The 16,647-nt window shown below is 39.6% G+C and overlaps 1 protein-coding gene across 2 annotated transcripts in view; it reads left to right on the top strand.

Moving 5' to 3' along the window:
* Positions 1 to 16,647, top strand: part of plxna1a (plexin A1a) — a 209,837-nt gene that overhangs the window by 20,069 nt on the left and 173,121 nt on the right. For both annotated transcript variants that reach the window (XM_082146171.1, XM_082146170.1), the window contains exon 2: positions 1,097 to 2,478. In XM_082146171.1, coding sequence (XP_082002297.1) covers positions 1,291 to 2,478 — 1,188 coding nt within the window. In that variant the 5' untranslated portion in view covers positions 1,097 to 1,290. The remainder of the gene's footprint in view (positions 1 to 1,096; positions 2,479 to 16,647) is intronic.

Genomic DNA, 16,647 nt, shown 5'->3' with positions numbered 1-16,647 from the left:
AGAATTACTTGCAAATCACATACAGGTGGGTTAAATTGGGATTGATACTAAAACCTGCAGGACACTGCTTCATGGACTGGAGCTGAAGAGCCCTGTCCTACAGTATATGATGTGTGCTGATGTAGGAGTTTTTGCCAGCATGTGTATCTGATTTCTTGCACAGTTGTTTCGTAGCCTTGCGCATGACAGTCAGCCCCCAGTATGGCTCACAGCATTGAGCGGTGAATGAGACCCAGAGGCAGTCTCCTCGCTCAATAGTCTTGTGAAGTGAGATAAATGTCATCTGAGATACAATGATGCTTCTGTTTTGAACACTGAAGAAGGTCACAGCAGCAGACAGTCCCTGCTGCTGGCTAGATGAGAGGCCTGATATTGCCCTTGTTTAAGTGGTTTTGCACTCTGAGGATGTAGCTGGACACCCAGAGCTCCTCTTCATAACCCATGATCACATGAATGTCATTAGACTTTCAATTAGAGCAAATTTGATGGATTGTCTCTCTTTCCGCAGTCCTGTGGTCGAGCCAAGAGGGTGTGTTGTCTGTACTGTGGTATTTTAAAATCAGAACGCTTTCCCACAGTTCAAGGAAAGTACTTTTGTTTTATGCGGGGTCAACTTGAATGGCTTCTCTGAGCAAGCGTGAGAGGAAATGAGAGCGTTTATTGCTGATGCTTCTGAGCTTATGGTGTTCTTCAAGGTGAATTGGTAAACCAGTCAACAGTTATGGCATCACTTACTCATTCCTCATTCCTCACCTCCCCTACTCTCTCCTACTCTATTCTCGCTCCTTTGCTTCCCTTTTGTGCCAGCTGAGTTGGCACAGACTGTGTGAAATATTTAAGGGCACAGCAGGTCTATCAGACGAGTTCTCAGTGTGGAGTTTGTGGAGTGCACTGCTGTCTGCAAGCTTGACACACTCATTAAATGTTGTATAGGATTCCACCCAGGGCCCCACTGTAAGATATTTATGTTTATGTATTATTGGTTATTTTTTCTTTTGGGCAGGCAGAACTTTTAAACTCTAGTCAAATCAATAGACAATGTTCTATTCAGTTTTTTTTTCTCCAGCACTCATGATGTGTTTTTCTACCCTTGCAGGGCTAGCGGCCATGGCGCTGCAGATGATGGTGTAGACGACAGCTCCGTGCAGAGAGAGCAGAGAGGACACTGGGTCAATAAGTTGCTCTCCTCAACGTAGACTGACAGACGCTGTCCAGGTTTTTTCCAGGCCCAGGATCAGAAAGGTGAACGGATCACCTGGCCTACAGCTTCCTCTCAGAAAGATATTAAAAATGCTGCCGTATGGGAGGAGGCCCCTTCCGGCCTCTACTTGTGAGGCTTTCCTCCTCCTTTTCTTCCTCTCGTTCCTTCCTCAACATGGGGGGCTCGAGGTTAACCTCTCTTCCTTCCGAAACTTCATCCCACCAGAGGGAGGGCTTACGCATTTGGTCGTCCATAACAAAACGGGTGAAGTCTACGTTGGTGCTGTCAATTGGATCTACAAGCTCTCCAGCAACCTGACCAAGCTCCGAAGCCATGTTACCGGCCCTGTGGTGGATAATGAGAAATGTTACCCACCACCTGGTGTTCAGTCTTGCCCTCACGAGCTATCACAGACTAGCAATGTCAATAAGCTGTTGCTTCTGGATTCAGGGCAGAACAGGCTCATTGCATGTGGAAGCACCTCGCAGGGTATATGCCAGTTCCTCAGACTGGATGACCTCTTCAAACTGGGTGAGCCGCATCACCGCAAGGAGCACTACCTTTCCAGTGTGTCTGAGGCTGGCACTATGTCAGGAGTGGTTATTAGTGGAACCCAAGGTGAAGACAGCGGAAAACTGTTTGTAGGTACACCCATCGAAGGAAAATCAGAGTACTTCCCGACTCTCTCGAGTCGTAAGCTGATGGCTAATGAGGAGAATGCTGAAATGTTCAGCTTTGTCTACCAGGATGAGTTTGTCTCCTCACAGCTCAAGATTCCATCCGACACCCTTTCCAAGTTCCCTACCTTTGATATCTACTACGTCTATGGCTTCAACAGTGAGCAGTTCATCTACTACCTAACTCTCCAACTGGACACCCAACTCACCTCGCCGGATGCCAGTGGTGAACAATTCTTCACCTCCAAGATTGTCCGCCTCTGTGTGGATGACCCCAAGTTCTACTCCTACGTGGAGTTTCCTATTGGCTGTACCAAGGATGGTGTGGAATATCGATTGGTTCAAGACGCCTACCTCAGTCGGCCTGGTGCCAAGCTGGCACGGTCGTTGGGCATTTCTGAACAGGAAGAGGTGCTGTTTATTGTTTTTGCTCAGGGCCAAAAAAACCGGTCGAAGCCACCGAAAGAATCCGCCCTGTGCCTGTTTACACTGCGTAAAATCAAGGAAAAGATTAAGGAGAGGATCCAATCCTGCTACCGGGGTGAAGGTAAACTGTCCCTGCCCTGGCTCCTCAACAAGGAACTGAACTGCATCAACTCAGTAAGTCACACTTACTAACTATATTGTTTGTTACACTTTATTTCAATAGTCCACTTTAGACATTCTGCTTACTATTAGTAACTATGCAAATACATGTCACCTAACTCTTATTAATTTGCAACTACATCTCAACTAACTCTCAACAATATTAGTAGACAGTTAGGTAGGGTTATGGTTAGTAGAATTAGTCGACATGTACTTGCAAAGTTACCATCAAAATAAAGTGTACGCAGATATCAAGAAGACAGTCTACTAATACTCTAATGACTGTTAGTTAACATGTAGTTGCAAAGTTATTGATAGTTAGTAGAATGTGTAAAGTAGACAGTCGAAATAAAGTGTTACCATACTGTTATATTAACGAGGAAGATGCCAGGTGCTCTGTTGATTTTAGTCTTGACTTGTTTGCAAATTAATTGAAGTAACTTAAGTCCACCAACGCGGCCCCAGTGTTGATGGGTGTTGTAACAATCAATACATTCATTATAGTACACATGTTATTTTCAGATCATTGGTGTGGTAAAGCAGTTGGGAATGTCTTGTCCGTGTGCATGGATGCAGGCCCTGAGAATCTCAATGTTGCTTAACAGGGAAACCCTCAGATTAACTAGCCTAGCCACATCATTAGCTCAGTCTATAGGATTAGTACCCTGTCACTCTCTTGCCACATGTGTCCATTTCCTCAAGTGCTAATTGATTTAAACTCTTAAAGTTGTCCTGTCTTGGTTGTCCAATTCCTCTTGGGACCTTTGTTCGAGTGTCAGAACAATGTGGGCGGCCACAGAGAGGTTAGCGTGCAGGCACATAGCTTACTTGCTAATCAACAGCACTCTTAGCTGCACTCTCTACATAGGCCCTCGTAGGAAAAAGCCAAGCTGGCTGTTCTACACAGAACACAATGCTCTAGCACAGAATGAGGGGATTATTCCCAGAGAACAGCCCAAATCCTCCCTTCTATTTTATGTGCAGCATGTTCCTGGGTGATTCGACTTTACTCAGACATACAAGAGGAAACACATTTTGGCTGATGGATCGAGTCAGAGACTTGTGAGAGTAATAAAAAATAGAAGGATGGAGATGGTTATTATGAAAGAAAGGAAGATGAAGGGGAAGGAGGCAGATAAGGATCGAGAAAGTGTGCTGACTTCTCATGTAGTATTATGATATATTTTGATGCAGTCTCAGTAATGTAGTTATTGTTTCACAATTCTCATGCCATGACACCTAATCTAGAGTATTTTGTCATAGCACTTGTGGGTTATGAATTATTACATTTCAACGACAACTTTTATTAAATGCCCCAAATGAGAAAACATAATATTTGCTTCAGTTTATAACGGCAATATCTGCTCTGATCAAACGTTTAGTAGCACATACATCAAAGCTCTAAAATTCAAACTAGGCAGTAATTTATTTTACCATCCATCAAATGCTGAATAGTAATCACTATCAGACTATATATCACAGTTAAAGAGACCTGCTGTTATTCAGCTGTCATAGTCTCTCTTTCAAAAGCAGGTTTGGTTGAGAACTTTTTTACTTTATTTTATTATTTTATTATAAATACTTGATATTGTACTAATAAAAGTTGTTCATTAAAACAAAAGTGTACTTTTCTAAAGAAAATTGGCAGAAAATTTAAGAACACAGGGAGACTAATGCTGTTGCATTAGTTGTTTAATAATATAGTCCTACTTTTGCTGTGAGGGATAGCTCACCCAAAAATAAAAAATTCTGCAATTTACTCAACTTCATGTCATTCCAAACCTGTGTGCATTTTTCTCTTTTGCGGAACACAAGATGTTTTGAAAAATGTTGGGATCCAAACAACATTGGGCCACATTTTGGGGCTTTTATTTTGTAAGGAAACCGTTTTCAGAATATCTTTTGTTTCTTACTGAAGAAAGCAATGTATACATGTTTGAAAAATTTTTTTTTTGAAGGTGAACTATCCCCTGTTGCTCTGTCATGAAAATAATCTGAAAGACTACTTTTAATGTGATGCCTGCTGTTGCAGTGCAATGCTTATTTGTGCTACGCTTTGAATTGGCTTCTGACACATTTTGGAAATTGCATTTGTGTTCATGTACTTGCTTAATGTGTTTGGGCCTTACTTTGCCTCCTGCATAGACTTAACAGTTGCTTTTATAGTGCATTGTGGGTAGTGTAAACCATATGCTCTAACCTCTAATGCAGAATTTGAGGGTGGAATGGCCACAGTGGTAGACTCCGTCGACGAATAACTGACAGTGGCATTAACGATAATAACTGCTGCCATTATAATAACGGGCCTGGAGCAATCTGCCTTGGTAATGACGGCGGCACGGCTGGCTGAATTGGATGAAAAGATAACGCTCTGAGGGTCCTCCACCGGCAAGGAGCTTCCAGCTTATGAATAATTCACCCTCACTCACCTTGTGTTATTCATTTATAGCCCATCACAATCAGCGCATGATCAAAAATCCCTCTGCCTCCGCGCTCTGCTTACAAGCAATTAATGTTGTCATTTTCCAATCACAAAGCACACTTTCATAATTCAGAAGGCTTTAGGGGAGATACACACGCAGGCAGACAGACGACGAGAGATGCGTGCAATCAGACAGACAGACAGACAGACAGACAGTAAGCGCTTTTGACGTCTTTCTTCTGCCCACCTGTCCCATTGCTCATGGTAAAGCTATGCATATATGGAAATGAGAACCCGTACATGATGGTGCTTGATTACCATCTGCTATACTGTGTTGCAATCCATCAAGGATACGACAGCAGAGTCAAATAATAATTACACACCGATTCTCTCCTCTATTCTGCTTTTTATCAAGGCTGGCAGTGGAACTTTTCCACTGTAATTCAGTTCTTTGGCCTTTTCTTTAAAAAATAACTTTTATAATGGACACTTTTGTTCATACACAGCAAGGGCTTCTAAAATGATTCAATAAAACATTAGGATGCAGCATTTTGAGGCGCCATGCATTTGGAAGAAGACTGATTTTGTACTTTGCTGCCAAAGTTGTCTATTCAGATGCTGATGTGAGTCTTTCTTATATTTTCAAACCTATTGATCTGCAGGATATTGAGATTATTCTGCTGGATTGCGTCTTTCCGTTTATTTCCATGCGACTTCCGCGGCAGACTCTCCCTCAAATGTTTCGATTTTATGGCGGCTGTAACAACCGAGGAACTTTTAAAAGTTCCAGGTCACCTTCTGTGCCAGATGCAAGCTGGTTTCTAACCATCTAAATTGTGCCCGTAAAAAAAAAGAGAGAAAGAAAAGGGGGTGGGGGGTGGCAAAACAAAAATGTACTAGCATTGCTAATGAGTTTTTATGTGTCCACAGATGATATTAATGAGCACAACAACGACACACAATAACAACAATACATTTCCGTACTTGAAAACAGTGTGAATCGCCTTCTCGGGAGAACATCTCGTCATTATTGAACGACTTTTTGCTGATTCTGTCTGTGGCACTGAGACAAATTGTTGTTTAACTGATGAACGAAAATACACCAGGACCGACTCCTTACCCTTTGCTGCTTTGCATAATTACATTATCACTTATCTCGGTTGATCACTTGCCTGGTGATTTTGATTGCTAGCAGTTATCCTTCTAGTGTTTAGTTCTGTTTTTCCCTCAGACTGACGGCTGAAAGATTTCCTGTCTTGTCTTTTAATCTCAGATGCTATTGAAAACTTCCCAGATGAAAGACTTTGTGATTTTAATCATGACATTGAATATCATTTGCTTGCTGTTAGTGTTCACTTCAGTTCTTTCTGACTCCCTGAGGAACTGCTCAAGGAAATGAGAGAACAAGTCCACGCGGGACCTTTTCACGGACAGGCAAAAAAGATATTGTACTGGATTACACTTTAATGGCTTCCCATCTGTGCCTCCTTCCCTGCAGGGTATTGATCAGAGATGACTGGATATTGAAAAATCATATAGATGAAACTATATCCACCTCAATAGCCACGGGGCTAATCGTTTTTCCATAGTCTTATTTATTGTGCTTCGGAACACAGGTTTGAGATTAAGGGAATCCTCTGTCGATTTTTCTTTTTTAAAGGGGAAACAAGGAAAGAAAATTGACTGTAAATATCTATTCATTCCAAATGGGTGCACCAATACCTTTTCAGAGACCAAGAATACAGATACTTTCTACAGTATTTGGTAGTTGCTGATATTGTGGAGAACCAACCAGAAATTACAGGGAGAAAGTGGTGGAACCGAAACTGGGTTATACAAGAACATGATCTCAGTATCTGATAGTAGTATCGTATCACTCCGTCCCTGTGTGGATGTTCCCATTGTGAATGTGCTTATAATGGGGCAAAATTTGCATTCCCTGCTTCTTTGTAGCCTTAACATAAGCTATTCAGATCAAACGAGGCTTTGTGATTGGCCAAATAAAGTGTAGACAACTGTATGAGTTCTCTGTGATGGTAATTTTAAATCAATAAGTCAGCCAGTTAACTGGGTAGTAAGAAAAATGACTACCCCCCCCCATCCAAGCCTTTCACATGGCGACTATGTGTGTAGGTTGCAAATCTCTTAACAGGTCATGCTTGGAGTGCTCCCCATCTAATTGTCGGTGTAATTATTTATTGATGTGTGTTTGTGTGGGAGCCGCATATGGAGTGTGTGTGGGATGGTAGGTGGTTGTGATCAAGAGCGCAGTGTGTGTTTGTGGGTGTGCGCTTGTGTGCGGCACTATTTGCCAGGCTGCGCATGCAGCTGTATTTGTTGTTTCATGTGGTGGTGGGCAATGGGATGGATCCAAAAAACATTAGTCTATTTCATATTCCACAAAGGCTTAAAAAACATCCGCATACACAAGCTGGGAAAAGCCAGTTACACCTTCCCTGCTGAAAAGACCTGCTTAGATTTAACCAGCATGCATTTGCAGGCTAGTTAGTTTTGGTTTGGTTCTGTTGAGCTGGTCAGCCATCACTTTTTCCAATGGTTAGCTATTTAAGAAGGCAAGTGGGGACACTTTCCATAAAAAATTTTTTTTAATGAAAATAAATATCTTTAAAATGTAGTCAATATTTCATTATGTCGAAATTAACTATGATCAACCTTGTTTGTCCTGGAGCAACATTCCTATCAACCAAACATATGTCATTGTTAACCTTTGGTTTATGGGTTGAACAACTTGTCAGATTGTCATTGTCCTTTGATTTTAGTTTTAAGTTAGGGTTAGGAGGATGGCATTTGATATTGATCTAGGAATGGTTCGTACATGACATCACGTTCACAGGTCTTTAAATCGTCGGTGAACCACAATCAAAAATGTTGCTGATTAAGCTATTTAAGAAGGCTGAACGCTAGTGCTTTCATCAAGTATAATATGTTTTTGGATCAGCGTCTTGTTGGTTGCGTGAAAACATTCCTGTCAACCAGTAAGATTTTCGGGTTAATGATGTGGTTTGGTTTTTAGCTTAAACAACATTCTTATTAATAATTTAGCTTTGCCCTATGATTTTAGGGGTAGTTTAAGATTAGAGTTGAGACTATTTGACTAGAATGTTGTTCCAGGAACATTGCATACAATACTTGGCAACAACATGTTCACAGGTCTTTCAGCGGGGTTGGAGAACTACAATCCGTCTCGAGATTATGCAGGAAAAGCTCAGCAATAATCTTGTGATTTCCATGAATACTTGTTAAATCATTGTGAGTAATGGCCAGCCACTTTTGGTAAGCACATTTCCGAGCATAACTAGCATGACCTGGAAAGAAAGATGGTGAACCACTTTTGAAAGGACAAAACCATTCCTCATTCCTGGCACCTCGACCCATGCTGGAGATCCTTTGGGAGTTTTGTGACACTCCGAAGAGGTCACGGTGGCTTTTAGAACTTTATTATTATGTTTTTTTTCTTTTTTTTTCTTCAAGCTAGCTGTTGTCTGAAATGTTTCTAGCAGGCTCTCTCGAGTCCACATGTAATGAGGGGGTGTATGATTAGATGATGGAGCATTACTGGACGCTGAGGTCAGAGATTCCAGGAAAACATAAATTGTTTTGGGTGCATAATGAGGGTTGGATGTCCCTTTTGGGTGCCATCACAACCTTGCAACTTGTGTTTTTAGGGGGTGGATACAGTGTATTTAGACAAAAATTCTAATAGCTAATGGAAACCAACAGTTACAGCTTCAAATGCCTAAATGACTGTGCTCTTTGTTCAAGTGAGTGGGGGAAAACAGCTTTAAGGCTTTGCTGATTGTGGGTTTGAATAGACAATGTTTGTGAGTCAAGTACCTTCATCTGATGTTGGACATTTAAAGCCCTGATATTGCTCCTGGGAGACATTTGCTGATAACCATGATACAGTACATTTAGCAAATGAGCCTGTAGATGCAATTTGATTCTTTCATTGATATTTTCTACCAAACAGATTGTTTTGGTTTTTTTCATTTTGCCACCAAAAGCTAGATCTGATCAGCTAGATACCAGCTGGATCTGATCCGCAACAGCAGTGGCCCCAAAACATATTTGGACACTAAAGCCAGGGTTTTTCAAAATGTTTGATGTCAAGGACCACTTCTGTGTAGGTTGGAAACCCTAATTAAAATATCATAAGTATCATATTATGCTAAATTAAAAAATGTTCACTGTACTGGAGTTTAAAATATTAATCAAAATAATATTAATACATTTTAAAAATACTGTATAAAAATATAAAAATATTATACTTAAGTGTTTTTTTAAATCCTTTAAAATATATGAACCTGAAGACAATTATTTTCAATTTATTTGTATAGTACTTTTGCATAGTTAATATTTAACAATCATGTATACATTTGTGAAATTTTTTTCCTGTTTAAACCCCCGAACTTAAGCCACACATACAAATGTATGAATGTTTTTAAAGTATGTGATAAAATGTCAAACCAATGGCAAATGGTGTGTGTATATTAGCAGTGTCAAAAATAAATGAATTTTCTGTTTAAGAGTTTAAATGGCAATTTTCTGTTTGCCAGGAAAATAAAATGGATGCTGCCTTAATCACATTAAAATAGTTTTAACATATTAATTGCAGAAATTAAAATGTTATTTTTGACAGCCATAATACATGCATGCATGCACACACTCACACACACTGATATTGAGAAAAGCTCTATCATCATTTGTTTACAGATGCTGCATGATTTGATTTTGTCATGTAATACAATGACAATTACACAAGTCAGATAAGTGTCAAAATGCTTTTTGGTGCCAATTCATTGTTTTCCTGTCTGGTCATGAATTAATGGATCTTTTGCAGGGGTCACCAGAGGCAATTTTTCTTGCGTGGACTTAGAATGCATATAAATTGGCATCAGGCAATTTCACAGCATGCTAAACATTATGTTAGCTTGATCAGGGCTCTTTAGCATAGTGCTGTTGGAAGCTCGCAGGCTCACCATGCTGAGTCTTGGAGTGCCGTTTCCAGTTTTTCTTCTTGAGCGGGCGTCAAACGGCAGACTCACATTCTCTCAATGTTATGTCCCTCTTATGGCCTTGTTGTCGAAGAGAACGCGCCCAGCGGGGCCTCCAATGGCTACCATAGAGCCGCTGAATGGAAACTAATGAAATCGCTCATTGCTTTCTCATGTACTCGCGCACAACAGAGATGTATCTCAGATCTCATTACTCTGTAGCTGTATGTGAACGTATCTTAGCAGAGCTCTTGAATACAGATGATTCCAGCCGGAAATGCAGCACGCTCTTGGGAGAAAGTCTGTGTCTGAGCTGTAATTGGATTAGTGTTTATGGGATGCTTAATTTTAGATTATGTAGATTATAATCTGATGATTTTGCTGGGACAACAATGTTAAAAGCCTCAGATCAGCTTCGTGAGCTTAGAGATCAGACGCGCACACAGGCTTGCCCGTATGACTCACAGCATTTGGTTAACAGTCAAGAGCTTGTTATTCAGACTAAATATAATAGTCGCATGTGTAATGAAAATACATTAAACAATCAAAAACACGTACATGCAAAAAGATGTTGAATAAGACATTATAGGAAAATATATGTAAAACAATTCTGAGTGTTATTTGTGAAAATGCTTTGCAGATATGTATGTTCGAAAGTTAAGAGTTTTATGCAACTTTAAAATAGTTTCATTCTTTTATTAACCTATTAGATATAAAATGATGCAAATTAATTTAGATTGACATAGATTATAATGAAAAACTTTCATTCATGTTTTTAGGTTTAACATATGGCATTGTTTTTTGGTCATTTAAGCAGATGCTTTATTTGTTCTTTATGTATTTTGTATTTAAATTCTAACAACACTCAGACAAACCGAGATCCAAATAATTACACACATGCATGGGTACATAGACACAGAGTGTGTTTCGGCACATGTTTAAATTCACTGGAATCTTAATGGGAAACGATCAGGCAGGAAGTGGGTCAGTAATGTTGAGAAACTGGCCTAAATTGCATTTCCTACCCTGCATATTAAGAATAGGACCAGCTGCTTTCAATGGAAGTTCTGAAAGGCCTGACGTCTGAGCGTGCCAAACATACGTGTGATCGTGCAAATCATTCAGTCTCTACAGGTTGTTTCTCATGAGAGGCAGTGCAGATTTGGGGATGCCGTGCCAAACTATTTGTTCTGTTATCCTAATCTGAACCGTATGAAGACTGTAGATCACACTGCTCTCAAATATACTGACAAGGGAAAATCTCAGGAAAAATATATGTGTGGGATTCTGGGCCATATTTTAACACAAAATCAAAAGAAAAAATTATTTTGCATGATTTGCTGCTGAACACAAAAGAAGATATTAAATTAACTGACAAACAGTTGCTGGAAACCAAACAGTTGCTGGCAATGGGGTCCATTAACTGTTTGGTTAACCATATTCTTCAAAATATCTTCTTTTGTGTTCAGCAGAAGAAAGAAATTCATACATGTCTGGAACAACTTGAGAGTGAGTAAATTATGACTATCCCTTTAAATGATGCCACAATTCAAATAATTCAATGCTCCTCCAATAGGCTTTTTATTCCCCAATTATAATTGCTAAAATATGACCTGGGAAAGTTCTTGACAGGTTTTATGAGATTTACCCAACTAACAAAAAAACTGCCTCTGCTTTCATATGGAAGCATTTTTGTACCTTTGCTCTCCTATTCAGTTTATGTTGATTTATAGATCAGTGAAATGCATAATCGCTTAACCTCCGTGTTAGAGAGAGAGAGACCGTGAAACCGAGAGAGCACAAGTGTTGTGCATGTGTGTTCTGTCTGTGCCAGATGCCATGGGGCCGAGAGCAGGTCATGGGCAGTCTCATAATCAGGCCTCTGTGCTCTGCTTGGAAATGTGTTTGCGTTGTGAGGCGCTGGTCTGAGGAATCTGTATGTGCGAGTGTGAACAGTCTGTGTCTGGGGTGCGTGTGCGGTGTCAGGTCAGTGGTGAGGAGATATGAACATCTGTCCCACAGCTTTTGCCTGCTGCTAGTTAAATGACACAAGTGCACACGTTACACATTAGCACATGTGTGCGGCTCAGAGTTGCACTTGCCTCCTTCAGTCAGCCTTATGATATTATACATAGTCTCTGCTCTAGAAGGCATGTACACCCAAGCAGTGTTCATATCCATCCATCCATCCATCCATCCATCCATCCATCCATCCATCCATCCATCCATCCATCCATCCATCCATCCATCCATCCATCCATCCATCCATCCATCCATCCATCCATCCATCCATCCATCCATCCATCCATCCATCCATCCATCCATCCATCCATCCATCCATCCAGTTATAGTTTTGGAACAAACTCATTTAAAATTTCCCAGAGTGCTACAAGGATTGTTTTCGAGAAAGAACTAGTCGCTGGATTTAGCCAAATTTTCAAGGGACCAGATATCAGATGTTTGAAACATATTCAAATTATTATTGTTTTATTTAGTTAATGAGATTCTTGAGCGCATCTAGTTTTTAGGTTTTGCTATCAAATGGTCATTATGCCAGATTATGCCAGATTTAACTATCCCGTAAGATTACATTACAATACTTGGCCAGAGTAATTTGCAGTGTGGACCACAAGTTTGACTGTTAGACTACACGGGACATAACGCTGAATCTCTTTTTCTCTCTCCTGTTCAGTGACTCATTCACTCTCTCTTAAGTCTATAAATCACCATTTTAATATCATCATTTTGAGGGGTATTTTTTAAATATACAGCTTTAATTCAAAATCAGTCCAGAAGATCAGCGGTGCACACTTCTCCTCCGCTCTCCGCTGATATTTTCCAGTGCCTCCATGCAGTGAACACCTGCTCTCACTCCACGACAGTCTCATGCAGACGTTATAAAGTCAAACAATAAAGATCACGAGTGCCTTTTTTAATGCCAGACGAGGGGCTGGAGTGAAAGGGGAATGGAGACTGAGAGAGAGAGAGAGAGAGAGAGTCCACAGGTGATTTAAAGGTGAAAGCATAGACTGATAAATTGCTCTGACTTACAGCCATGCCGTGGGTATTGGGTAAACAGCAGAACCACAATGCAGGTGAATCTGAGAGTGTATTATTATGGGTGTGAATGTGTGTTTGATTATACATCTGTCTGTATGAACCAGCATTTGTCATCTTACAGCCTGTCAATGACTTAATCTTACTGTAAGTCATGAAATGTGGAAAAGAAACTTAGTTTGTCAGTTGTGTAGCATGTACTTAAATATTTACAGGAAGACAGGCAGGAACAGGCATCAGGACTGCAGAAACTGGAAGCAGTCCGACAGAATGTAGAATCATACACTACCGATCAATATTATTAATATATAATAATATTTAAATATTTTTTAAAGAAATGAATATTTTTATTCAAATTAACTCGTTAATAATTCATAATGTATTAAATTGATCAAAAGTGACATTAAAGACATTTATATTGTTACAAAAGATTTCTATTTCAAATAAATGCTGTTCTTTTGAACTTTCTATTCATCAAATACTCCTGAAAAAAAGTATTATTGTTTCCACAACATTAAGTAGCACAACTGTTTTCAACATTGATAATAATAAGAAATGTGACACTGAAGACTGGAGTAACGATGCTGAAAATTCAGCTTTGATCACAGGAATAATTGGATTGCAAAATATATAAAAATATGGTTATTTAAATTTTACTAATATTTCACAATATTACTGTTTTTACTGTATTTTGATCAAATAAATGCATCCCAAACCTTAATTTTTTGAATGATAGTGTACATGTGTTTTTTTTATGACCTCATGTTAATTGAGAGATTAACTAAACTTTTAAAACAGTTGACCATTTACAATGAATTAGAGACAAAAAAATATTTTAAAATGGGGAAAAACTTAAGAGTAAATGGTGAGTAAAATAAAACGTCAACAGACTACAGACTACACATGTGCGTTGTGATTTTTCACAGAATGAACATTAGCGTCTAGCTAAGACCCTAGACCTCCAGTGTTGCTCTACCAGTTGAGCTACATGAAAGTCATAGCATTTTCCTTAATCAAATGACGGGACAGACAACCTAAATACATTACGTCCTACTAAAGGACTTTAGATTGAGGGTCAATAGGATTGCTTAGTGGAAGCAGCTTTATAAATAACACCATTATATAAAGCTGAACGACAGCTCATGATGGCCATGCTAATATGACGTGTATTTTTAGATAAGCCTCAGATGCTTTGGGAATCTGTGATGTTCTCCTGTCTAATGCTGTTAATGCCAGAGAGAGCAGCAGAGAGAGTGCCTGAATTCTGGCTCGCTTTAGCGCAAGCACCATTAAGACCCAATTAGAGAGCCTCCATTGGCTGTTTGAAAGAAACAAAGGGCAAACGGCTGAGTCGCTGCATTTCCACCATCACCAATCAAAACAGGAGGCTGGCAGCCTGCCATCCCTCCACTCATCTCTCGCTCTCTCTCTTTCTCTTAGGCCATGCGTCCAAAGATTTTGGCAGCCTCTCTTTATCTTCATTTTATGTGTTCCACCATCTACAAACACATTTAAGGAGAAGCACACACATAGACACGCATCAACACAAACACGTTTAAGGACAATCGAGCACATGCACTCGCGTAAAACAAACACACTCGCACATGGCTGCCCACCTTGGTGCATACCTGAGTGTAAACAAATAAGGATTCATGTTGAACACAAATGAGCGTGCTTTATTGACACTTAACAGCAGTGAGTCTTAAAAAGACAGACAGAATATTGTTATTTTATTATATTTCTTCATTAAATTGATCAAAAGTGACTGTGAAGATATTCAAAATGTAACAAAAGATTTTTATTTAATTAATGCTTTAATAAATGTAATATTTAATAAAAGCAAATAATGCAGCCTTGGTGAGCATAAGAGACAATAACATAAACATAATATGTATATATATACATGCATGCATACATACATACATGTTTCAGATCATACATATTAATAATGAATAACCAAATGTTATACAAATAAAGATGAACGAATAACCGAAGTCAAATCTCTTTTGGTATTTTTGTGATAGCCGAGACTGACGTCTGAATCCATTGTGTTAAAAATGGAATATAATCAAATTGTGTATAAGCACAACTGTATTTATCTCTCTAAATCTCTCTTGTGTATGTTCTCCAAAAGTACTTGGTCTATCAGGTGTCTGTCTCTCTGGATCAGGCCTGCGGCATCTCTGAAACATGCTGCCAGATTAACCCTTTGAGACGTGTCCATCACATCCCCTTCTGTCAAACCCTGCCTCCCTCATCGATCCCTAAGGCTATCATTGGACGGATGGAGAGAGAGGCAGGAAAAGAAAGAGATGGACTGATAGAGGATAGAGTTGGATCGTGTCTGCTTTGAGATCGATCAGATGGTGTTACGATAAGACATCAGGATTACAGCTGCTCTCTGAGGTGTGCGTGTGTGTGCGTGTGTGTGTGTGTGTGTGTGTGTGTGAGCATAGGTGGGTTGGCATCACATTCCTCTTTCCCACTGGTCTGCATTGGGTCACTTGAAATCAGGTGCTTAGTCATCAGCTTAACTGAATCAACCAGGCATTACTCAGAATTGTGGGTAATATTTGTGCTTCACATAAGAGGGCATTGTTTTTATTAGATAATACATTTACACAACAGCTTTCTTATACCTTCCATGCTGTTGAGGGGGTATTTTTAGACTTTAGACAGATTTACTGCAACTTAAAGGGATAGTTAACCGAAACTGAACATTCTGTTGTTATTTACTCTCCCTCATGTCGTTCCAAACCTGTAGGACTTACTTTCTTCTGTGGAAGATTTTTTTTTTTTAGGTGAATAAGGGCCTTTTCCGTGTAATGAAAGTGATTGAGGACTGATTCTGTTAAGCTCCAAAATGACCAAAAATGTACCATAAAAGCACCATAACTTACAGCTTAAATGACTCATGTGCTATATTCCAAGTCTTTTGAAATCATGTGATAGTTTTTTGATGTGGAACAGGCCAAAAGTCTAAGTCATTATTTACTGAAGCGATGCACTGGAGCTCTCCTTAGCATAATAAAAGTAATCATGTCTGATTAGTGAATCAATTGTCTCTTAGAATCAGATCTTTACAGCAAATCAGATGATAGTTCAACCCACTGACTCAGCGATTCAGTCAGCAAGCAGTCAACCTCTCCCCTGAGGGGAGTTTTATCAGTCGCTAGCAATAATTTCTGTCTGTTCCTCATAAAAACTATTGTATGACTTCAGCAAACTTGGAATATAATGCACAAGCTGTATGAATCACTTTTATAATACTTTTATGGTGCTTTTTGGAGCTTGACAGCACTAGTCTGCAAAAATCATGTTTTGTTTTCCAGAAAAATAGTCATAATGCTTTGTCTATGTCGCTTGAAACATCCTTCTGAATTCCGAAATTAGTAAATAATACATTTAGAATTTAGTAAGTTTTAGATTGGTTGTTGACATGAGAACAATTGTTGGGGAAAATCATCATGTAGAGTCAGTTTTGATCTTCAGTGGCATCAGCACAGATGGGTTCTTTTAAGTTTTTGTTGTTCATGCTCTCTGAGTGAATTCTGAGGCATCTCCTTCCTGTCCAGCCTGTCAGAGGCATTTCGGCCCCCTTCCATCTCAGCTGTCATCCCCCTTGCATTCCACGGATATTGAAGATGACAGTCTCAGTCCAGCCCAAGAAACTGTGGTCGCATGGTGTCT

The sequence above is a fragment of the Leuciscus leuciscus genome (assembly GCF_965113295.1).
Source record: "Leuciscus leuciscus genome assembly, chromosome: 18".
In the NCBI taxonomy this organism is placed as follows: domain Eukaryota; kingdom Metazoa; phylum Chordata; class Actinopteri; order Cypriniformes; family Leuciscidae; genus Leuciscus; species Leuciscus leuciscus.
Note: the sequence above shows the minus strand (reverse complement) of the source record. Positions and strands in the feature narration are given on the sequence as shown.